Consider the following 25,565-nt stretch of genomic DNA (forward strand, 5'->3'; position numbering starts at 1 on the left):
TAGCTTTGCGCCTTTCCTGGAACTCACTTGGTAGACCAGGCTGGCCTCGAACTCACAGAGATCCACCTGGCTCTGCCTCCCGAGTGCTGGGATTAAAGGTGTGCGCCACCACCGCCCGGCTTTAGACTTTATTTTAAGTAGACTTTTAAACAAAGTTAATCAAGAACTTTTTGATGGTGGTACACATCTTGACTCCATTTTATTTTATATAAAATGTCCTCAAAATACAAATATTATTCTTTGTTTGTATGTTTGTTTTGAGAAAGGGTCTCACTATGTAGCTCTGGCTGTTTTAGAACTCACTATGTAGACCAGGCTGGCCTCAAACTCACAGAGATCTACTTGCCTCTGCCTCCCAAGTGCTGGGATTAAAATGTGTGCTACTATAACCAACTAAAATATTATTGCTTTTACCTGAAATAATTTTCTGCTGGCATATCCTTATAGGACTGCAATCCTAGTACTTACGATGATGAGGTAGGAAAATTATGAGTTCAAGTCTAGCCTGGGCCACACAGTAAGACCTTACAGCCGGGCGGTGGTGGCGCACGCCTTTAATCCCAGCACTCGGGAGGCAGAGCCAGGCGGATCTCTGTGAGTTCGAGGCCAGCCTGGACTACCAAGTGAGTCCCAGGAAAGGCGCAAAGCTACACAGAGAAACCCTGTCTCTAAAAAAATCAAAAAAAAAAAAAAAAAAAAAAAAAAAGACCTTACAAACATAACTAAAACTTTAACTTAAAATAAATTTGAAAATCTTTCTTTTCTGAGTAAAAGCACCCCCTCCCCACAAATGGACACATAGAGCTAAGAAATACAGTACCTATCATTAAGAACACATTGTAAGGTTTAGCTGCAAATGGATTTAGCAGAAGATAAGATTAATGATATGGAAGATAAATCAATAAAAACTGCCCCAGCTCAAGCCAAGAGAGAAAAAAGAATGGTAAGCAATGTGAAAAAGGCACTGGGGATATATTGAAAGGTCTCATGTGTGAGTACGTCCCAGAAGAAAGGGCATAAAACAAAGCAAGACTGAAGTATCCAAAACAAAGAAATCAACCATAGACTCAAGAAACTCAGCAAATCCCAAGTTGACCAAGGCGAGAGAGGCATACACAAATGTATCACAGTCATTCTGCTAAAAACCAAAGGCAAATAGAAACTTTTTGTTGTAGTGGGGTGGGGACAAGAGATAGTCTCCCTGTAGAGATTAGTCTGGCCTCAAACTTGTGATACTCCTGCTTCTTCCTCCTAGTGCTGGGGCCATAGGTGCATACCACTATGCCTAGCCAACGAGGAAAATCTTAAAAGCAGTAGAATCAGATTGACAGATGGTTTCTCAACACCATGACAAAAACTAGAAGTGACTGGGGCAACCTATTTAATGGGCCAGAAGACAACTACCAACCTTGAATTTTATGCATACAAAAAATGTTTTTAAAAATGAAGGTATGGTTTGGGGTTTAGCTCAGTGGCAGAGTACCTGCTAGGCAGGCTCAAGGCCCTGAGTTTTAGAGCAAAAACTGAGGGAATTAATTGCTGTCAGGGATGCACTAAAGGAAAAAGTAGAGTAAGAAAATTAACCTACAAAGAAGCATGGAAAGTAGGTAGAATGAAGAGGTAGAATGGAGTTGGCTAGCACAAACAATGTTAAGTGTTCACGCCAGTCAGCATCAAGTTTTTAATAGTTTATGTGGCTATAAAACTAAAATAGGGGTGAAGTTAAGTGTTTGGGAAATCTACAAGAGCCAGGAAGTGGTAGATCATTTGTGTCAGATGAACTGTATCAAGATGTCAAATGCATGTTAAAATCTGGATGATGTATTCTTTTTATGGGGGGAGGGGGGAGGGTTTCTCTGTGTAGCTTTGTTTGGAGCCTGTCCTGGAACTTGCTCTGTAGACCAGGCTGGCCTTGAACTCAGAGATCCGCCTGGCTCTGCCTTTCGAGTGCTGGGATTAAAGTCATGCGCCACCGTCACCTGGCTGGAATGATGTATTCTTTTTTTAATTTTTCCGGAGCTGAGGACCAAACCCAGGGCCTTGAGCTTGCTAGGCAAGTGCTCTACCACTGAGCTAAATCCCCAATAAACCCCTGGATGATGTATTCTTAAAAGAATTGTAAATAAAGATCCTTACAAGGTCAGTAGAAATGCGATAATACATATTTTTGATTAATCTAAAAGAAGGTGAAAACGGAAAAAAAAAAACTGACCAATGTACCACTTAGAAAACAAATAGTAAGATGGCAGAAAAGGCCAAGACAAGTAGTGCACACTAATTCAGAGTGTGAATTTCTTACAGCAGTGCTACCAACATTTTAGCTAGATGATAATTCGTTGATGGAGGGCTGCCCTGAGCATTGCTGGGTACTCAGAAGTTTTCTTGGCCTTTTGATTTTAGATGCCATTAGCATTCTCACTGCTATGACAACCAAAAATGTCTCTAGCTATTGCCAACTGTCCTGTGGAGGTACAAAAAAAAAAATTACGCTTGGATGAGAACCACTGAGAAAGTCCACATGATTCCAATCAAAACTCCAAGAGAACTTCTCTTTTTTCTTTTTATTTTTTTAAAGATTTATTTATTTATTATGTATACAGTGTTCTGCTTGCATGAATCCCTTCAGGCCAGAAGAGGGAGCCGGAACTCATTAGAGATGGTTGTGAGCCACCATGTGGTTGCTGGGAATTGAACTCAGGACCTCTGGAAGAACAGCCAATGTTCTTAACCTCTGAGTCATCTCTCTAGCCACTTCCAACAGAACTTTTCTAGAAAGTAATGTCAGTCATGGGGGTGCATGCCTGAATCTGTGTACTAGGGAGGCTGAGGCAACAGTATTTTGAGTTTGAGGCTAGCTTGGATTACACAGTGAGACTCTGCCTTAAAGCAAGTAAACAAACATACACGACCAAACAAGAAAGGAACATGCTTCTAAAATGGCTACAGGAACGCAAAAGACCTAGACTATCAAAGACAATACTGAAGTATGAAACTGGAGAACTCATATGATTCAAGATAAATGTATCTGGAATGGTACAATCGCTGCATAATGGCATAAAGAAAGACACACACACACATACACACACACACCTGGAATGGTACAATCTCTGCATAATGGCATAAGACAGACAGACAGACTCTCTCTCTCTCTCTCTCTCTCTCTCTCTCTCTCTCTCTCTCTCTCTCTCTCTGAAATAAAGTTCAGAATTAGTATCTTATATCTTAGGTAGAACACTGCCCGAATTTAGCTATAAATACAAAGGTGATAGTGAAGTGCAGTGGAAGAGTGATCTTTTCTTTGTTTTTTATTTTTGTTTTTTTCCTTTGAAGCCAGATTTGTGTGTAGCCCTGGCTGTCCTGGAACTTGCTTTGTAGACCAGGATAGCTTCAAACTCAGAGATCTGCTTGCCTCTGTCTCCCTAGTCTTAAGAGTGCTGAGGCATCACCATGCTTGGTTCAAGAATGGCCTTTTCAATTAAAGATGCCACATCACTTGGCTCTACATATGAAAAAAAGTATAGTCATTTCCACTTATCTATGGGGAATTTGTTGTAAGACCCCAATAGGTTCCTAAGACCAAACTTTTACCAAATTCTATACATACTCTGCTTTTTCCTACAAGTGTTTACTCTCAGAAGGTTTAATTAGTAAAGTAGGAAAAAAAAAAACACCCCAAACCAGATTAATAACAGTAATAATAAAAATGAGAATGTAGTCTATAATAAGTGACTAAGTCTATGAATGTGTTCTCTTGTCAAGATCACATTTGTGATCACCAATTTAACACTACCTAGAACCTGGATAAAGTCTCAACAAGAGATGTTTAGATCAAGTTGGCCTATAGTGTAGGAATGTCTGTGGGGGACAGTCTTGATTGTCTTAAGTGATGTGGGAAGACACAGCCTACAAGTCGGTAGCATAATTCCCTGGGTTTGGGGCTCTGGACTTTTGTTTTTGTTTTTCTAAGACAAGGTTTCCTTATATCCTGCCTCTGAGTGCTAGGATTAAAGGCATGTACCACCACAGTCTAGCTGGGCCCTGAACTTGTTAAGAGTAGAGAGAGCTGGCTGAGCACTAAGTATGCATACATTCATTTAATTTCTACCTGTTCTTTTTTGACTGTAGATGTAATGTAACTAGCTGCTTTAAGTTCCTGCCTCTGTGACTTCTCTGCAGTGATGGACTATAATGTGGAATTGTGAGCTGGAATAAACTCTTTTTTCCCTAAATTGCTTTTTGTCAGGGTATTTTATTGGCAGCACAAATGAAACTAAGACATATTTTTGAACCACGGAAGTCAGAACAATACATGAGGGGCTTCCTCCCTCTCATACTAATTTAAATGTAGAATGTAAAACAAGGAAAACTCTCCAAAGACCAACACTTCTGTGACTTTGCAGTGGGTAAACAATGGGGACTCCAACTCTTCCTTACTTACTATGTAGCCTGAACTGGCTTTAGTCTCCCTTTCTCAGCTTCCAGAGTGCTGGGATTATAGGCACAACACCCAACTAGCAAATATTTCTTAAACAATACCTAAAAGCCTAACACGGTGGCTCACATTTATAATCCCAGTACTTGGGAGGCTGAGGCAGGAAGACTGCACCAAGATCAATGCCAGTATGAGCTCAATAGTGAGTTTAAGGCTGGCCTGAGCCACAGCATTAAGACAGTCATATAACAAAACAGAACAAGGTGATTCCCCAAACACCAGAATATAAAAGATACATAAAAGAAAAACAAAGCAAAACACCCTGATGTGTTGACAATTACAAGTAAGAAATATTCATCAAGAGATACTATTGAAAGCTGGGAGGTTGGGGAGATAGTGCAGCTTTTGCAAAGGACCTGGGTTCAAGTCCTAGTACCAAATGGTGGTTCCCAACCACCTGTATGTAACTCCAGTTCTAGCAACATGCAGTTGAAACTCTCATACACATACCATAAAATGAATAACAATAAAAACTGCTTGAGGTAGTGTACACCTTTAATCCCAGTACTCAGGAGACAGAGGAAAGAGAATCTCCATGAGTTTGAGGCTAACCTGGTCTACAAAGCAAATTCCAGGCCAGCCAGAACTACACAGTGAGACTGTCTTAAATAACCACAACTACCATTATCACTGCACATCCATCAGGAAAGGAAAATACTAGATGCTGGCAAGGATAGGAAACAACACAATTACTCAGGAAAACTCTTTGGCCGTAGCTAATTCTGCAGGAGAGCAGGTGTGCTCCATGATCTAGATATTCCACACTGATATACACCCAGCAGAAATGCACATATAATGTGTTCAGGAATATACCACCCGCTGTCATCCTGGCATGGAAGCTACCCAAATGTCCACCTATGGATAAACGGTGCTATTATCTCTCAATGGAATACCATCCGATTAAAGTTTATCACAGCTAGACATCTAAAGAATGGGCTAAGGATCAGAAATATAAAGCACATTTTTGTAAGGAAGATAGTATAACATATTGCTACTTTGATATGACTATAAAAGGCAATCATATAGCTTTATGGGGTGGCTATGAAATTGTGCTTGTGTGACAATATGTCAATTACGGAAGGAATTGTTTAGAGACTTAGAGCCGCAGAGTCCTGGCTTCTACTCCTTTAAACCACAGCCCTTAAGCCGGGTGGTGGTGGCACACTCCTTTAATCCCAGCACTTGGGAGGCAGAGGCAGGCGGATCTCTGTGAGTTCGAGGCCAGCCTGGGCTACCAAGTGAGTTCCAGGAAAGGCGCAAAGCTACACAGGGAAACCCTGTCTCGAAAAAACCAAAACAAACAAACAAACAAACAAACAAACCACAGCCCTGATTATTTAATGTAGTGCTGCTGCTGCAGTTTACATAACAGGGGCCCAAAAAGTGACGCTGAGATGGCTGGGGCAAGCAGAACAAGTGAACAATAAGGATTCAGATAGTAGCTAATAAACGTAAGCAGGAGTGGACAGCCATGACTGCTAGAGGCCATCTAAAGCTTTCCTAGCTAATGTGTCCTGTGTGGTCTTAGAAGGACCACTGGAGAGGTAGCAGAAGATTTGCAGCTGGAGAGCGTGAATCATGTCCTCCTCTGCAAGCTTTTCTGCCTCATCTCAGAGATGTGCCATACCAACAGTGGGTGAATCCAAAGGCGCACTCTGTACAGGATGCCCTGTTATCTTGTTTGTTTTGAGACAGGGTCTCTCTACATAGCTCTTGCTGTCCCGGAACCCACTATGTGGACCAGACTGTCCTCGAACTCACAGAGATCCACCTGCCTCTGCTTCCCAAGCGCTGGTTAAAGGCGTGCGCCACCACGCCCAGCTTCTTTACTAACACAGGAAGGGTAAGAAGGCAGATCACAAGGCAAGCACTTACTGTATTATACAAGCAAACAATGAAAAGAGAGAGGAAAGCAGGCAAAAGGAACTCAGAAACTGGATGCCAACAGAGAAGTGCTCACAGAGGGATTTACATTGAGGAAGGAGGACCATACCTAAAAATCCTGTCAGGAGAACAGACCAGATGGAAGCAGAGACGAACACCTAACAAGAGGTCACAGTAGTGTATGCCAGGCTTCACCCTGTGGTGACACTGATGAGATCACATGCTTAGGCTTTCCACTGACTGTCCCTGAATATGTTACAGCTTGCTGCATCTTGGCCTCTTCCAGGCCTCTGCTAGATGTGACTTCTGAGTGAGGGCTTCTCATTACCCCATCTGAAACTGCAACTCATCCTTACTCCTTCTCAACTTGGTCCTCACAACCTCCTTTCTCTGTCTTTAATTTTCCTTCACAGCACTTAGCACCACCTGTCAAACCAGATTACCTACCTACTTGTTTACTGTAGTTTTGGATCATACCCAGGATCGTCTCCATTCACTCAAATGTAGGTTCTAAGAATTGTGAACTTTGCCCAGCTTGTTTCTCACTCCTGGCACTAAGTAAGTATTTAATGCTGTCAATGGCTGTAACCCAAGGTCTGGTTCTCTCATTGGTGGAACTCTGATGAAGCTGTATGTGAACTAGATTCTGGATAAGAATCATCATATTCTTCTCTTGGGAGGAGTTATCCCTCTAGGCAGTTGATCTTATTAACCCCAGATGACCTTGTTGTACCTGTTTTTTTGAGGCAGACAGTTTTAGATTGTGTCTGTACCTTAGATCACTTTTAGACTTTAAGCCCAAACAGGGCTTTTCTGATGTGGGTTTCAGTCCTGATTCTCCCAGTCTTGGCTATGTGGTTTCCGTAAGTTTTAGCCTACTTAAAAAAAATTAAAGTTTGATGGGTAGTATGGACTGCAACACTTCAATCTCTAATAATTGCTGTTGGAAAGGAAGACTAGGTTTGGACCGAGATGGGAGTTCAAACATAAGAAGTTCCAATACAATTCCTGAAGAAGAAGAAAATTAGTAGTGTGGGTTTTGGTTTTTTTTTTTTTTTTTTTGAGATTGTCACCATATGGAGACTGGATTAAGTCCTCATTGTTCAAGAGTGCCTGCTGCTCTTGCAGAGGATCTGGGTGTGAGATGCTACATGGTGGCTCACAATATGTGGGACTTTAGTTCCAGGGAATCTGATGCCTTCTTCTGACCTTCATAGGCACTAGACATGCATATGGTACACAGACATACACACAGGCAAACACTCACATAAATAAAAAGAAATAATCTTTTTTAAAAAAACCCAACAACCAAAACCTACCCTATGCTAGGCACTGTACTAGGCATTTGTCTGTTGGACTTGTAGTGTGAATGTGTACATGTTATGTGGATGGAGGCCAGAGATCAACATCAGATGTCTTTCCTTAACTGCATTCACTTTTATTTTTTGAAATAGAGCCTCTCACTGTATCTGAAGCTCATCGACTCTGCTACACTGGATGGCCAATGAGTCTGAGGAACCTCTTAGTCTCTCCCCACCCTCACTCAAATTCAGGCTTTAGAAAGTTTGATTTTTGCCTAGCTTGTTTCTTATTCTCGGCACCAAGTGGTTATTTTATGCTGCTGATGGCCACAATCCAAGGCAGGAAGGTAATCTGGTTTGACAGGTGGTGCTAAGTGCTATGAAAGAAACCATAGGTACACACCACTGTTCCTGGGTTTTCACATGGGTGATGGGGATTGGAACCCAGGTCCCTATGCTTCTGTAGCGTGCATCTTACCTACTTAGCCATTTCCCTAGCCCCCGTGCTAGGTTTGTTTGCTTGTTTGTTTGAGAAAGGGTCTCACTATGTAGTCATGGCTGGCCTAGAACTTACTACGTAGACCAGGCTGGCTTCAATCTCACAGAAATCCACTTGCCTCTGGCTCTCGAGTGCTGGGATTAAAGGCGTGCACCTTTGTACCTGGCCATGCTAGATCCTTTATGTCCATAAATTCCTCATCCACAAACTAAGGAGCCCAAGATGAAGTGAGGCCCACGCAGGGAACAGGATTTGTCTAAAGACTGACTCCAAAGGCTAGTATATTCTTTGTACTATACTAGGGCTTGCCAGTCTGGCTGCCCATCAGAATTAAGGGGCTACAGTTTAAGTTCAACTTCCTGGGCTCCACACCAGATCTACTGAATTGCAATCTATTCTGAGGGGACCAGAATGCTTAGGAATCTATGGCTTTAAGAGTTCACAAAGGCTGGGCGGTGGTGGCGCACGCCTTTAATCCCAGCACTCAGGAGGCAGAGCCAGGCGGATCTCTGTGAGTTCAAGGCCAGCCTGGGCTACCAAGTGAGTCCCAGGAAAGGTGCAAAGCTACACAGAGAAACCCTGTCTCGAAGAAAAAAAAAAAAAAAGGGTTCACAAAGTCAGCCAAGAGTAGGAACCCTGCAACATGTAGTCTATGCAGGCTCTCCTGAAAAACAGGAGTTCTGCAATGATAGAGGTTCAACACTCCATTGACAGTCATATTCAAGGTGTTTGCAGGAAGGCTGTGTAGTGGGTAGCTATTCTACCTATGACCTTGAAGTACCGCCCCTAGTGAGGTAACAGGTAACTGTTACATCTACCTATGACCTGGAAGTACATGTCCCTAGTGTGTGGCTGCTGGGGACCCTTAAGACCTGGGATGCATGTATGTGGCTCTCTCTTTGCCTCCTTGTGGTATTGGATGCTTAGATCTTGGACCAGGCAAATCACCGTGGAACATAGCTTTGCTTTCCCAGAACCCTTTGATAAATCTCCCATGGTAGTGAGTTCACCCCCAAATAAATTCCTTTGCTCATTAAATCCACCCTCTGTGGATTTCTCCCATTATCACTGTCTTGAGTTCAAACAACAGCATATTTGTCTGTCTCCCCAGTAAATGTACTCATTTAGAGTTGCAGCTTTGCCTGTGGTCCCTTCACTCAATAAATGAGCAAAAGAAGATAGATATCAAACTCCCAGCACACTGAAGTTCTATTGCTTCCTGCTTGGCCTTCCTCCTACCTGGAACTGGTAAATTACAAACCTATAAGGTACAATAACCATTGAAAAGGATACACACACAGATATAAAAACATCATAAGTAAATCAAATGGAATTCTAAGAGTTTATTCAAGCAACCAGTGGAAAGGATGAAAAAAGATAACAGAAATAAAAAAGAACCAAAGGCATGCTTGAGCTCTACCATATCAATAATTATGCTAAACGTAAAGGGCCTAAATATACTAATTAAAAGGTAGAGACTGCCAGAATGGATTTAAAATCATGATCTAATTACAAGACTGTTCACAAGAAATTCACTTAATGTAACAATCAGGTAGGATGAGAGCCAAAGGACAGAAACTTTATTACCATGCAAATGTTAATTAAAGCAATAGGAGCTGTACTAGATACAGACTTCAGATCAAGGCTACCTGACACAGAGAGGAACATCATATAATAGTTAAGGAGTAACTCTACTAAGAAAAAATACTTCCAAATTACATACATAAAACAACAGCTGACAAATGTGTGAAAAATAAAAAGCTACAAAGTAGACAAATGCATAAGCATAGGTGGAGGTATCTCCACGCCTCAGTTAACGACTAAAAACCAGGTAGAAAATCGACAAAGACACTGAAGAAGTCACACCACTACCACCCTCAAGATCTGTGCTCTGTATACAACACTCCACCCCACAACAGCATACTATACATTCTTTTCAAGAGCCCATAGAACAATACTAAGATAGGTCATGGGGCTACAGAGAAGCTTTAGCAGTTAAAAGCACTTGTTACTCTTGCAGAGGACCTATGTTCAGTTCCCTGAATCCATATGGTGATTGAGAACCAACCGCAATTCCAGTTTCAAGAAATTCAACACCCTCTTCTGACCTCTGTGGGTACCAGGCACACATGTGATACACATACATACATACATACATACATACATACATACATACACGCAGGCAATACATTCATTCGCATAAAAGTTGAATGGGTGCTTGAGGCAAATCCTTTGTCTAACACCTGTTCTCTGTGTGGCCTCACTTCAATTCATCTTTCTGAGGCTTGGGCTCATTTTGTGGATGAGGAATTTATGGAGTTCAGTGCTGGGAACTGAACTCAGGTCTTCCCCAAGAGCAGTACATCCTATTAGCCACAGAGCCATCTGTCCCGCCTCCAATCTCAACAAATTTAAAAGAACTGAAATCATACAGAGAATGTTCTCCAATCATAATGGAATCAAGTTTGAACTCACTAAGAGGGGTATTGGAAAAATTGTCACAGATGTGACAAGTAAACAACACATGGAACAAAAGATAAACAAAACCAAAGAAATGCAAGAAACAAAAATATACTATCTTTTTCTTTTCTGGGTGATGACATATGGTTGTAACTCAGCATTTAACAGGCTGAAGCACCTGGGAGTGACAATGAACATTTTTAATTTCTGTACTGAAGAGGCAGATATTTGTGAGTTCCAGACCACCCCAGACTACATAGTTGCAGCTCAGTGGTAGAGTACAAAGGTCCAATTTCCAGTACCATGGGGGGAAAAAAAACCAAACTAGAGAGAGAGAGAAAACGAGAACCCAGTTAATAAAAATGAAAATAACACCTATAACCACTGAGAGGTAATTATTTATTTATGTATTTTTGTGGGGCTGGAGAATGAATTCAGGGCTTCATACATGCTAGACAAGTACTCTGCCACTGAACTATATATTCCCACCCCAGAGGTAAATTTATAATACTGTTATATATTAGAAAAAAAGGAAAGGTTTCAAACAACAACAACAACAAATTTAAACTCTCGTTTCCCAAGAACCTGGGGTGGGGGGTAAAGGTAAACTAACCTTAAAACAAGCAGAAAGAAGAAAACCATAAAGATTCAAAACAAAAACTAATGAGAAGAAAAGAAAATCAACAAAGACTGGTTCTTTGAAAAGATCAACAAAACAAACTTCTAGCAAGACCAAAAGGTAAGACAGTGAGAAAAGGAGAGAGGAACATCACATTAATAATAATGATGAAATCAATAGCAAGGCAGGTATTGCAGACATCACAAGAATACCACAAGAACACCATAAATAACTTTTCAAATTAATCAGAATAATTCAGACAGTATTTGTCTGATTTTTGTTACTATAACAAAATCTCAGAAGGCAAAAAAACAAAAACAAAACAAAACAAAAAAAACCTCCCAGCTGCAGTTCCAATGAGGCTGCCATCCATGATGGGGTCACCCAGGCTCCTTACCACTGAAGGTTGGCTTTCACCAACACTCTTTACAGAAAGACCTTCTGGAGTCAACAATCCACACAGGTTTGCTCACTGTGGGTCCTGTGCTACCTATGCTTAGGAACAAATGACTCTGACTATCACTAGGGGTGTTCTATCCCTCTCTCACTGTGCACTTTCCAGTGTGAACAGATACAGGGCACCTCTGTATGACCTTTATATTGACAGAGAATTTTGCAGAGAGCTATGGAAGATGGACATGTCTGACATATCCCTGAAGACAAATGATCACAGTACTGGAATTCATTGACCTTATCCATGGGTACCCATAAGGATACATTTACTATGATTTTTGTGCCAGCTGGAGGTTGAACATGGAAAACTCTTATCCAATAGCTAACAGATTCCAGTAATCTCTCCAAACTTTCCCTCTCTCCCTCCCTCTCCCCTCCTCCTTCTGTCTGTGTCTGTGTCTGTCTCTGTCTCTCTCTTTCTCTCCTCGGTTTCTGCCCTTGGGGGCCAAGATTCTATTATAATTACTATGACGAATCCCAGACCCACCCCACCCCCAAACTTACAAAAGTAAAATGGGAGTATTAGAAACAATTTGAATCTGTATCTTTTAGTAATTATTTGAAGAAATACTGTAATTCTGTAGGAGGAAGACATCTCATTGGGGCATTCATAGTAAACACTTTCACAGAAGAATGCATGAGTGTAAGTCCCGTTGAGCCAGTGTAGAACTTGGCAAGACAGGACAGTGAGCAATGCAGCCAGAGCACTCAGGGCTCAATGAAGCCCCAATCCTCAGAGATGCCCCTTCACAGACTCATTATCTGTCCAAGGTCCCAGCCCAGCCTTTACCAAGATGATAGTTTGGGTCTGGGGGAAAGCTCAGCCTAATAGAACTCTCTTCTTTTTCAGCCAGTACAGTCCTCTTTAATTTCAACTCATTAAAATGTCACATAGTTTGGGACAGTGGAAGGAAGGCTGGCATAAAAACGTTTTAATTAAAAAAGACAGTGAAGACTGGAGAGATAGTTCAGCAGTTAAGAGCACTTGCTGTTCTTGCAGAGGACCCGAGTTCAGTTCCCAGCACCCACATCAGAGAGCTCACAAACACCTCTAACTCCAGCTCCAGGGTAGTCAACACTTCTACCTTCTGCAGACACCTGCACTTATGTATGTACCTCCCCCTCTCCCAAATACACAGAAAAAAAAATCTTTTTAAAAAGGTAATAATGTAAAGGTTCAGTCACAGCAGACAGTTTTTTTTTTCCTAATAGTAACTCAGAAAGCATTTACCACACCATAAATTTGTACTCTTTTCAGACTTGTGTACATAAATTCCCATTTCAGGAAAGTTGTGAAAATTGTACACAGACAAAAACATTCAGGAGCTTTTAAAGAGAAACTGCATTAAGAACAGGGAGATGGCTCCATGAGTAAGGCACTTACTGTGCAAACATGAGACCCTGAGTTTGACTCTCCAGCAGCCATGTAAAGCTGGGTACAGTAGCAGCATCTGTATGTAATCTCAGTACTCCTATAGGGAGACAGGAGGCAGAGACAGGAAACTCTCTGGAACTCTCAGGCCAGCTGGCCTGGTCCATACAGTGGCAAACAACAGACCCTGCTGCAAACCACAAGAGACTCCCATCTCAAGGTGGAAGACAAAGGCTGTCACATGAGGTGGTCCTCTGACTTCCACATGCATGCTGTGGCACCTGACACCCAAATTCATTCACAGGTACATCCATATACATCATACACAAAGATTAAAAATTGCATTTATAAATGATCTGTATTAAAATACAGCAAGTCTGCAGTTATAGACAATTAATCATTCATGTTGTTCTACAGCACACACACACATACACATACACACACACACACACACACACACACACACGCACACGCACACACACTGAGAAGCAGACTACGTTGCTCTGGCTCATAGTTCTAGAGGTAGAAGGTCTAAGGGCTGTGTTAGGTGATGGTCTTCTTGTTAGAAGAGTCTCTGAAGTGGCACAGGGCATCATATGTGAAGAGACAGGGAGTGCATGTGTGCACTTGTCTGGTATTCTCCTTATCATATAAAGCTTCTTCGATCAGGGGAGCTCCACTTTAACATCCTTAATTGTTAATAATCCCAGTTGCTTCCCAAGGGCCATACCTCTCAATGCCAAAGTGCCCACTCTCTCAATTTTCCACAATGGAGATCAACTTTCAATACACGAAGCAAACCATATCCCAACCACAGCAGAGACAAAGTGGTTTAAATCAAATCACTGTAATTACATATTAGGAAAGACTGCTGAAGAAGCTTTGCAACTTTTGTGGAAAACAAGTTTGTTACTAAAAAATTCACCAAAAGAGGAAAAGAATTCACTGGCAAATTCTAACCAACATTTAGAGATGAATGAACACCAATTCTGCACAATACAAAGAGGAGGAAGAATCACCATTTTCTGAAGTCAGTAGGATGCTGGCACACAATTAAAGACTAAGGCCAGGGCCAGGCTTTAATCCCAGTACTTGGGAGGCAGAGGTAGGAGGATTTCTGTGAATCTGAGGCCAGTCTGGTCTACAGAGTGAATTCTAGGACAGCCAAGATTATGTAGAGATCCTGTTTCCTCCCTTCCCCCAAAAAAGACTAGAAATGGTAAGACGGCTCAGCAGGCAAAAGCACTTCTGTCAAGCCTGAACACGAGTTCAATCCCTCAGCCCCACATGGTGGAAGGAGCAAGCTTACTCTGAAAAGCTGTCTTCTGACCTCAACATGGACATGCACGTACACACACATACCCATGAACACACAAAATAAACAAACGCTAACAAAAACATTTTAAGGTGTTTCAAGGGGGAGGGGTACTGAAGAGATGGCTCGGTGGGTAAAGGTGCTCACCACCACATCTGACACCCTAAATTCCAGCCCGGGACCCACACGTTAGAAGGAGAACCAACTCCTGCAAACTGTCCTGACATCGACAGGAGGACTAGGCATGCATGTGTGAACGCGCACACACATACAACTAATTAATGTAAACAACAAAAACCTAAAGACTGATTTCCTTCATGTCTACCAACACACAAATTCTAAACTAAGTAACAGGACATCCACTTTAGCAGTATGTAAAAAGCTATAGGATACAACAAAGTAAAGTTGTTCCGGAGATTCAAGCTGGCTCAGGACTTGAAAACCCCTCAAAATAATATTAAAAGATTGAAGAGGCTAAATTGCATCTTCCAGACTTCTCAAAGGTAACATGTCCTAAGCCTCAGCCTCTTTCTGCACCTTCTCCCTTAGGACTCTTAACATTTTTAGCTGTAGCCCAGAACTTGCCCTTGAACTCCAGACTGATAAGACCAATTACCTATGTATTTGTATAGGTAGCCCTCTGTACCTGCGAGCCCTAAACTAGCAATTCAACCAAGCAGACCAAAAATATTTGGTAAAAAAGCCTATGATTGTATTGAACATGTACTCTGCTCCTTAGTGCTATTCATTCTTAAAAAAACAAACAAACAAAAAAAAACCTGTGTAATAACTTTTTTGTTTGTTTGTTTTTCGAGACAGGGTTTCTCTTTGTAGCTCTGGTTGTCCTGGAACTCACTCTGTAGATCAGGCTGGCATCAAACTCAGAGTTCCACCTGCCTCTGCCTCCCGAGTGTTGCCACCTAGTCCTGTGTAACAACTTTTACAAATCATTTACACTGTACTACATATGAATTAGAGATGATGTGGCACCTGAGTGATGGTGCATGCATCAAAGAGCCAACTCTCCAGACACTGAGCAGTGATTGGTGACTGTTCCTAGATAAGCATTTTCAATCAAACATGTCCACCCTGTACTGTTCAGTCCCCAAACCTGCTTCTCTTTCTCTCTTAAGCTCAGTAAACAGAAATCTCATCCTTCTAGTTGCTTAGGTCAGTATTCCTGGGGCCATCTGGACCCCCCTTGTCTTCTTTCCTATCTAAACCCAGTCTATCAGCAAATCCTGTTATCTCTTCCTTTAAAACATCTCCATATTCCATCCTTTTCCTCCTTCTTCCATTGGTACAATCTTGGTCTGAGTCATCCTTTTACCTGGGATACTTTAACAGCTGGCAAACTGGTCTTCCTGTCTTTCTTGTACCCTGACTGTTTGCTACATAACAGCCTTGCTTATGTAAGCAAATCCTCTATCCAAATGAAATGACAGCACAGTGCAATAAGAATAAAATGCTCTGCCTTCAATTGCTACTGTCCATTCAGAGAAACGATAAATCCTGACTTGTGCTTACATGTGCCCATGGGACATGGTCCCTCCATACTTTTCTGGCTTCATGTCTAGCTACTCTTCTGATTTTTATCACTTTGGTTATACCACCTTTTCTACTCCTCAAAACTGCAAACAAGGGTTTAAAGTTGGTTTTCTCGCTACCTGGAAAGACAGCTTATGGTTAGTTAGTTCTTTGCAAGCTGACCAAACATTTCCTTTATCCTTTCTGAAGGGCATATATAACAGACTCCTATGAGACTAACATAGATTTCTCAACCCCCACGGAGTCTACTCCCTTTGGCTTCCTGGATTTTTATGCAAAGCCCTGGTCATTGACTCATGTTAACCTGCATGCCTGATTTCCTGTCTTCTCTAGCAGAAGGTAAGCTCTCAAGGACATGGGTGTTTTGTTTGCCTAGGAACAGTGCTTCATACACAGGTGCTCAAAAATTATTCACTGAATGAAAGAATCTTTGGCTAATGTGAAGAATTTGGGATGAGGCGACCTTGACTGAATTCTAGTTTTGCCATTTTCTTGCTATGCCCGAGCAACTTCAGATAGGTTACTTGCCCACGTTTTATGTGCTCTCATTATCAAATGGTGATGGCAATCCCCACTCCAGAGTAACGTTGTCAAGGATTGAGATTTAGAAGTAGTAATATGCTGGATACATAGACTCAGTACAAGGGTACTTAGTACATGACAGTTACTAGATACTCAGCCATTGTTTAGATGAGATCTCAAAAGCCCTAGCCTTTTTTTTTTTTTTTTAGATTTATTTATTTATTATGTATACAGAAGAGGGCACCAGATCTCATTACAGATGGTTGTGAGCCACCATGTGGTTGCTGGGAATTGAACTCAGGACCTTTGGAAGAGCAGTCGGTGCTCTTAACCTCTGAGCCATCTCTCCAGCCCCGCCCCCCCCTTTTTTTTTAAGGCAGGGTCTCACTTTGTAGTAGTTCTAGCTCAACTGGAACTCACTCTATAGACCAGGCTGGTCTCAAACTCCCAGAGGCAAAGCCAGGCAGATCTCTGGGAGTTCGAGGCCAGCCTGGGCTACAGAGTGAGTTCCAGGAAAACAGCAAAGCTACACAGAGAAACCCTGTCTAGGAAAACAAACAAACAGACAAACAAACAAACAAAAATGCAGACCTAGCTCAAAAGCTCCAGCTTATGATTATGAGTAGGTGCTGACTTTTATGTTAACTCATTCAATCAGCTATGACTTCAGCTTTGATCTCAGATGCTGGGACACACTAAGATATACTCTCTTCATGCAGGACTCAGCTATGTGATCTTGAAACTTAAGTGATCCTTATACTTCTCTAACCTTCTGTTTCCTCATTTGTGAAACTATGAGACTATAATAACCTACTTCACAGCTTTGAAAAGTAGCAATTTCTTCTCACTGTGCTAGCTATGATCATGATGTAGTCCAAGTGAAGGGTCAAAGTATGTGTACGAAGAACAGAAAAGTTAAGAAAACCAGGCACCAACTATAGGAATGTCTTCTAGGCTGGGATGGATGGGCCTACAACTAAGAAGTTCAACAACAATCAGGAAAGTTGTAGGTGCGTGCGCACGCAAGGCCAGAGGAGAATGTCAGGTGTCCTGCTCACTCTCCATCGTATTCCTTTGACACTGGGTCTTTCACTGAACCTGGAGTTAAGCTGGCAACTAGAAAACTCCAGCGATCCGCCTGCCTCAGCCCCACAGCACCGGAGTTACAGACCTGGCCCACCGACTCTGGCTTTTTGAGGGCTGGGATGGGAACGCAGGCCCTCGTTCTTGCAGAGCAAGCGCTCTACCCCTGAGCCACCTCTCCACACCCCTCCAAAAAAAAAAAAAACAAGTCACTACCACAGAGGACGTAACTCCATGATTTAAGCAAGCAACTGAGTCAGAGTCCAGCACACAAAGCCGTGCTTCGGGAGGTGAAGCCCTGCACGTGAAAAGGTGGTCCTGGAGGCTGCGCAGTTCCACCACGGGAGGGAAGGGACGTCACTTCTGAAGGCAGCACAAGAGCCAAGGTGTGCAGGCCTTCAAATGGTAAGCGTCTTGATGGACCCCGAGGAGGGCGGGGTGGGGGAGGGTGTGTGTGAGCCCCAGGCACGGAGGGGCAGTGTGGCCTGGGCCGGCCACCTGAGCGACGTGGCCCTTCCCACACCCAGGCCCCGCGCTTTCCGCCTCCGTGCCCCCTCATCTGCTTCGGGACGCTCCTAGGCGGCCGAACGACCTCTCGCTCCCGCCACTCTTACCTCGTCTTCCAGTCTTTTCCCTCACTCTCCCGCCTCCTGCACCCAGCCGGAAGTGACGAACAAGTAGCGCGCCGCGCCGCGCCAGAAAAGTCCTGCCGGAGCGGGAGAAAGGGTCTCGGTGAGGCTCACTGCGCCGGCGCGCGGGCGCGAGCGGTTAAAGCGCCTTTCGGGGGCCGAGGACCTGGGATTGTTCCTTCGGCCTGCCCCGTTCGAAGTCCCCCCGAGCGAGGCCCGAAAAGGCTGCCGCCTTCCTCGGATCGTTTCCCTCCGGCTCCGAGGCCTCTCGGCGCCCGGCTCTGGCCCTTGCCCTTTGACCCCCGTGGCGGCGGGGTGAGAGGTCGGGTGGCCATCTTGTGGCGGCGGCGCGGGCGGCTGTTACTGCGGAGACCTGTCCCCTCCCCCAGCCTGGTACCCCTGGCCGTCTGTCAGTCGGCGGAGAGCCCTGCATCCTGTCAGGGGAGGCCTGGGCCGAGTGCGGTCGCCCTCTCCGTCTCACCGGGCGGCCCAGGCCGCTCCTCGCCGTCGCCACCATGTCCTCCTTCTCAGAGTCGGCGCTGGAAAAAAAGCTTTCAGAGCTGAGCAACTCTCAGCAGAGCGTGCAGACCCTGTCCCTGTGGCTCATCCACCACCGCAAGCATGCAGGACCCATCGTCTCCGTGTGGCACCGCGAGCTCCGCAAAGGTGATCACCCCCACCCCCGGGCTCTCCCCTGGGTCTGTCCCCGGACCCCCCTACCTTCTTAACTAAGCCTTCCTTTGCAGGCCTGGGTCTCTGATGGACCTTCTACGTTTCTCAGAGAGGGGAACTGAGGCCCAGGGAGGTATAGGATGTTCATCTGAGGTTCCAAGGGCTCAGATGCCCAGAGGTGGAGTTATTAAGCTGCTGTCCTCCTCAGGATCCCCCTCACACTTGGCGACAGTTGTTGTTTTTTTTGTTTTGCTTTTAAATCTTGGCTGTGCTGAGAGCTGTAGGCATTATGCACCAGACCCTGTTTGGGGCATTTGGAGTAAGATCCAGCGGTCCCTGGTCAGACACTGTACATTGAGACCTGGTGCAGACACTTCCTAGCTAAGTAATATTGGGCACGATTCTTCATATCCCTGTGTCTGTGTATTCTTCTCTGTCTGTAAGACGGACACAAAGTTAGCTGTACTTACAAACTTTACTCCATGTCGGTCACTGTTTGTTCATAGACTTCAGAACAGCCCTGTCAGTTGGGTTAGCCTTCTGCACTTGCCATAAATTCAGACTCTCAGAATCTGACGTTCATTGAGCCCTGCCTGTTACTTTTCAAGCCCTGTGTTGGACACTTAATAGCAAGTTGTCTCTGGCGTCGGTGTGGAAGTTAAGCCTGTCTTTGCCACTTACCTCAGCAGCTTAACCTCTGTGTCGTTTGTGTTTCCTTGTAGAGAAAATGGAGATGGTGCCAGGCGGTGCTGGTGCACGCCTTTAATCCCAGCACTCGGGAGGCAGAGGCAGGTGGATCTCTGTGAGTTCAAGGCCAGCCTGGACTACAGAGCGAGATCCACGATAGGCACCAAAAACTATATAGAGAAACCCTGTCTCGAGAAAACAAAAAACAAAAGCAAAACCCAAACAAACAAAAAGAAAATGGACATGGTGATAACTTATATTGCCTTGGCTTTATCGTGTGTCACTATAGGTAGGTTGCTTTTGTTTTTGTTTTAGGACAGGGCCTCACTATATAGCTAGCCCTGGCCTGGAACTCCCTCTGTAGCCCAGGCTGGCCTCAGAGAGCCACCTGCTGCTGCCTCCCGAATACTGGGACTAACAGCAGGTGCCACCGTGTTGTTTTTTTTTAATTCTCAGGGCCTTTTGAAGTAGGAACTTTGCAGATGGGGGAAACCCAGGGTTCAACGAAGCCGCCTGTGGTCAGAAGCCAGGACAGTCCAGTCAACATTTTAGTGTGCTGTAGGCACAGTGCAGCCTTGAGGAGAAGTGGTGAGGTAGGCCTGTTGATTGCCCAGTGTGCGGCTTGGTTTTTGCCTTCAGGCTACTGCACTTGGTGTGGAGCTGTGGGCAGGACACATACAATGCCAACTCACACTGTGCTGGGTTCCTTAGCAGAAGGCTGAAGAATTGAAGCGTAGTGGAAAGTAACTCCACGTGTGTCTTGACTCTCTGAGGTATCGCCCTTTGTTGTAGATGAGGAAACTGACGTGGATAATGGTATATTTGAGGTCTTTGAACTGGTGAGGCTATGCAGGCACCAAATTCCAGGAGAGAGAGAGAGAGATTTTTTTTTTTTCAGGAGACTGTACTCTAGGCTTCTTGCAGAGCCTCCCAGTTATGATTTGCTATGCTTCGATAGGAATCCCTTCAGCTCTCTGGGACAGTTAGGTAGAGCCTGGGGTTCCCGGTCTGCCGTGCCAGTCAAATATCTACAACATCTGTGGAGACATGAGAAAACTGCCAGTGACCTGCTGAATCCTGTTTGGTAGAATCTCTTGATCATCTTGAAATTGTCAGCCCGTCTCAAACTTCTTTTGTGACACCTTCTCAATTCCTTACCATACTCTATTTGGGTTATGCTAGAGAATAGCAATGGAGAGGATGCTTTCATGGCTGAAGCTCCTTTATCTCTGATCTTAGCTGATAGAGTCTTATGTAGCAAGTAGGCTGGCATTCTTATCCCCATTTTACAGATACAGCAAGATCAGTGGCTTGCTCAGGGGTCCCTAGCTAGGACATGGGCCCAGGGAGGACTGATCTCCAAGACTTGTGCTTTTTCAAGTGCCTCGTGCCTCGGTGATCTTCACGAGTGGAGGTGTGGTCTGGAGTGCAGCTGGCTGTCCTCTACTGAATGGTCTCCCCATCCCATCACTCTTAGTAGGTCTTCTTCACTAGGTGTGTTTTGTCCAGGGCCCTCTAATGAGCTTAGGATTGTGTCTGTTACCTAGTTAAAAATTAGTTTAGCAGTTTGGTTGTGCTTCTGATAATGTTTTCATGTTTGAGTCAAGATCTATACAGCGCTGGCTCAGCTGTCTGCGGCAGTCTCGGGGTTGTGCTGTGTTGTCCACAGGGCAGCCACTTACTCCATGTCACTGTTGGCCATTTAAAATGGTGACAAAGGAACTACACTTTTGAATAAATATGAGTGAAGATTCAGTTCTCCAGTTTTATTAGCTTAGTCACGTGTTGACTGGCCACCGTGGCTGATGGCTACCAGATTGGCTCTTGTAGAGCTAGAGTTCTTCCCCAAGCATTGAGGTGTGTGTTCATCTGCTAACCAGTTTCTCTTGTGAATTGAAAATGGCCCCATATTACAGTAGAAAAGGGTTTGTGCTCTGATGTTGAAACCGACTCCCCCTGAGCCTTTACAAATGGCCGTTTGGGTTTATGGATTGTTTTTCCCGTCTAAGACATTGCCACCATCTTTGAGTTGTCATCAAAGTACTTGTGAGCATTACAAAAATGATTTCCTCTTGCTTAGGAATTGCTTTTGTTTTTAATGTTATTTCCACTTTCTAGGAATTACTAATTGGTCCTTTTAGATTTTAAGTAGAACTTCTCTCCTTTATGGAATATTTTGTCATTACGAGGCTATTTGATGATTTTGGTTTTTTGATTTATGTTTTTTTTTTTTTTTGAGACAGAAAAAAAATTATTTTTTTCTCTCTTACTATGTATGTAGCCTTGGCTGGCCTGGAACATGCCATGTGGACCAGGCTGGCTACAAACTCCCAGAGACCTGCCTGTCTTTGCCTCCCAAGTGCTAGGATTAAAGGTGTGTGTGCTACCACACCTGGCTAAGATGAATTATTTTTATGTTGGTTTTTTGTTTTTTTTTTTTTTTTTTAAATTGTGGCCACAATGTAGGTAAGTAGTTCCTTTTTTCTAGAATACTTTAACCTTTCTCTATACATCAAAAATTTTTTGATTAGCCAGTCCTTTAAACTTTACTCAGCAACTAGTTCTACTGGTTTTTAATGGGCTTTGGTAGGAGGTGGGAAGATACATTTTGTCATATTGTCACCTAGAGTTGGAGTAGTGAGATGTGTGTACTGTGTGTTTTGCTGTGTCACAGTGCTGCTACACACAGGGTACTTGTCTTTTAGGGTGGCCCAATGTGATTAAGGCTGAAAGAGGCATTGGGTCCCCTGGAACTGTAGTTATAGGCAGTTTGACCTGCCATGTGGGTTCTGGGAACCAAACTTGGGCCCTCTGGAAGAGTAGTGAGTCTGCCTTTTTTTTGAGATGAGGTCTCACTATGTAGCCCTGGCTGCCTAGGAACTTACAGAGATCTGTCTTTCTCTGTCTCTCAGGTGCTACGATCAAAGGCAAAAATCATACACAGCTTGATTTTTCCCCCTTAAATCAAAATAATAGTTTGTTATTATTTCTTAAAACATTATAAAAGGAAAGCTATGCTAACCCTGATCTGAGTGACCAAAGCATATATACTGAGTTTTGGGTTATAGAATTAGATGCTTATCAGAACTGAGAACTTCAATATGTTTGAGTAGAGTGTTATATTCCTCTTTTCTATTTTCACTCTTGACTTTATTTTGTTTAACTTATGTGACATTTTAATTGCATCTTTTTTAAGATTAGTTTTTTTAATGAGGTTATAATATAATCACATCATTTCCCCTTTCCCTTTCCTCCCTCCAAACCTTCCCATATACCCCTTGCTCTCTCAAATTTATAGCCTCTTTTTTTTGTTTTCGTTTTTTTTGAGACAGGGTTTCTCTGTGTAACAGCTCTGGCTTTCCTGGAACTCCTTTTATAGACTCAACTGGCCTTGAGCTCACAGAGATCCACCTGCATCTGCCTCCCAAGGGCTGGGCTTAAAGGAGTGCACCAGAACACTCACACAGCCTCTTTTTTCTTCTTCTTTTTTAAATTAATTGTTGTTACGTACTTACATGTATATACATATATATTTCTAAATATAACCAGCTCAGTCAGTATAATGTTACTCATATGTATGGTTTCAGGGCTGACTATTTGGTATTGGATAACCAGTTGCTATGTTCTTCACTGAGAAAGACTCTCTCCCTCTCTCAGCATTCCTTAGTTGCCTGTAGTTCTTTGTGTAGGGCTGAGGCCTCAGTTTCCGTGTCAGCATGTCTGCTGTTGTCCTTGTTCAGCTCATAAGTTAAGTTTAGGCAGTCAGGTTGGTGAGACTTTGTGGGTGTAGCCTCTGACTTGGAATATCTTTCTACCTCCTCTCCTGATCCCTGAGCCTTAGGTGCAGGTTTTTTGTTTTGCTTTGTTTTGCTTTGTTTTTTGTAGATGAGACTGGGCTCTGCAACTGCATTTTGATTGGTTGTGGTTTTCTGTCATGGTCTCCATCTATTGCAAAGAAGAGTTTCTTTGGGGATTAGGACTAGACTTAGGAGGCCCTGGAGAAGGATGTGCAGCTATAGGAGTGTTCTTAACTGCTGAGCTGTCTCTCCAGTCTTGCTGTAAGCCCACCTTTGTATGTAGCAGCAGTGAGACACTGTATCAACTCTGGATACTTTTATCTTGACTTTTTTTTTTTTTTTTAATAGTCTCAGTGTGTAGTTCTGACTACCTTGGAATTTGCTAACTCTAGGTAGTCTAGGCTGGCCTCAAACTTATGAAGATTTTTCTGCCTCTCTTTCCCCAGTATTGGGATTAAAGGCATGCACTACTCAATATGCCTGACTTGGCTTTGCTTTTGAATAATCATTATGACAGGTATAGGTTTCCTACAGTCTCCTCAGTTAATTATCTAAATTAGGTTATTACTGGATGGCTAATGTAGTTCAATATCTCCCTATCTAATTCTGTGAGCATTTTAGGATATAGTTTAAACTTTAATGTGCAGCCAGGCATATTGAGACCCTGTCTTAAGAAAATAAATAAGGGGCTGGAGAGATGGCTTGGCAGTTGAGAGCACTGGCTGCTCTTCCAGACGACCCAGGTTCAATTCCCAGCACCTCTATGGCAGCTCATGACTGTTTGTAACTCCAGGTTCAAGGTGTCTGGCATCCTCACACAGACACACATGCAGGCAAAACACCAATGCACATAAAATAAAAATAAATTATTTTAAAAAAGAAAAAAAAACAATCAGAACAACTATAATGTGCTTTTAAAACCCTGTTTTTAATTTACTTATTCTATAGCTGAGTTTTAAAATGTCAGATCGGCCTGCTGTGCTTTTCAGAGGTGTTCTTTGAGAGCACTGGAGTAATGGCTAGGAACACAGTTGTGTAAAAGTTGGCATAAATACTGCTAGAGTTTTCTCCTTAGCATTGAAGAAAACTGTTTTGAAACATCTTATTATATTCATATTTACTTCTTTTAAAAGAAAACCAGGACCAAAATTGGTAGTGATATAACTTTAGGGTTGAGAACTTATGTGCATAGAAGCCAGAAAATTCAGGAATGTTCCCCTAAGCAGCTGTAACTCAGGTGTATTGCATGAAGCTTTTATGGTTTAATATATGATTCCATATAGAGTAATAGAAAATAGTACATTTTGTATGTGTAACAGAGAAGAATTATGGTTTTTGTGGGAGCCATAATTTTGCATATTCAGATTTGAGATGTGTGTAAATTTTCAACAATAATACAGCATTTCTGCATGTTTGTGTTTGAGATTAATGTTCATTGGTGTATCTAGAGAATCTTCTGGACTGTAGAGTCAGTGTCATTGGCTGACTATGGTTATTGGCATCTCAGAAAAATTCTCAGTTGAGAGCATCAATTACAAGATTATCTTTCAAAGTTGAGTCGTAACTCAGTGTTTCACTCTAGAACATTTGATAATGAAGATTGTATTTGAAGTAGACATCCTCACAGTACAGTGAATGAACACCTTGGCTTAGCATTAAGATTGACAGCTTATCTTTAAGAATTTTCCTTGAATTATATTTATTTTTGCTGCCAGTTAATTACCCTGGTTCAAGTAACACAAAAATGAAGCTGATGTTTTTCATTCTTCTCCCAAAATTGTATTCCCAGATGTGCATGTTAGAGACCTCAAGGGTATTTTATCCCATTGTTTTATCCACTTACTTGACTCTGAGAGGTGTTTTTTGTATGTGCAGGTGTGTGTGTGTGTGTGTGTGTGTGTGTGTGTGTGTGTGTGTGTGTGTAGCCCAGAGGTTGATGTGTCCTCCTTAACCACTACCCACCTTATAGAGTAGAAGTAGAATCTCTCACTTAAACCTGGAGCTCACCAATTGGCCTAGCTAGCTGCCAGTCCCAGAGAACCAACCTCCACATGGCCTTTTATTTGGGTGCTGAGATCCAAATTCCAGTCCTCATGTTTGTGCGACAAGTGCCTTCCCTGGTGAACTATCTCCTCATTTGTAACATTCTTTAGGAATATCCTAACAATCATTAATTCAAATTTCTTTGGCATAAGTTTAATTGTCCTTTTTTTCTTCTTTTTTTTTTTTTTC

General features: G+C 43.0%; 2 protein-coding genes across 4 annotated transcripts in view; one reads left to right on the top strand and one right to left on the bottom strand.

Annotated features, from left to right (window-relative positions):
- The window catches only part of Tti1 (TELO2 interacting protein 1), a 52,347-nt gene extending 34,078 nt beyond the window's left edge, over positions 1 to 18,269 (bottom strand). Inside the window, exon 1 of the mRNA XM_028889247.2 lies at positions 18,163 to 18,269. The gene's annotated coding sequence lies outside the window, so the exon portion shown is untranslated. The remainder of the gene's footprint in view (positions 1 to 18,162) is intronic.
- Positions 18,270 to 18,344: 75 nt separating this feature from the next.
- Positions 18,345 to 25,565, top strand: part of Rprd1b (regulation of nuclear pre-mRNA domain containing 1B) — a 48,168-nt gene continuing 40,947 nt past the window's right edge. For 2 of the 3 annotated variants that reach the window (XM_028889249.2, XM_028889250.2), the window contains exon 1: positions 18,345 to 18,843. In XM_028889249.2, coding sequence (XP_028745082.1) covers positions 18,693 to 18,843 — 151 coding nt within the window. In that variant the 5' untranslated portion in view covers positions 18,345 to 18,692. The remainder of the gene's footprint in view (positions 18,844 to 25,565) is intronic. The other variant, XM_028889248.2, reaches the window with a different exon arrangement.

The sequence above is a fragment of the Peromyscus leucopus genome, chromosome 4, assembly GCF_004664715.2.
Source record: "Peromyscus leucopus breed LL Stock chromosome 4, UCI_PerLeu_2.1, whole genome shotgun sequence".
NCBI classification, from domain to species: Eukaryota; Metazoa; Chordata; class Mammalia; order Rodentia; family Cricetidae; genus Peromyscus; species Peromyscus leucopus.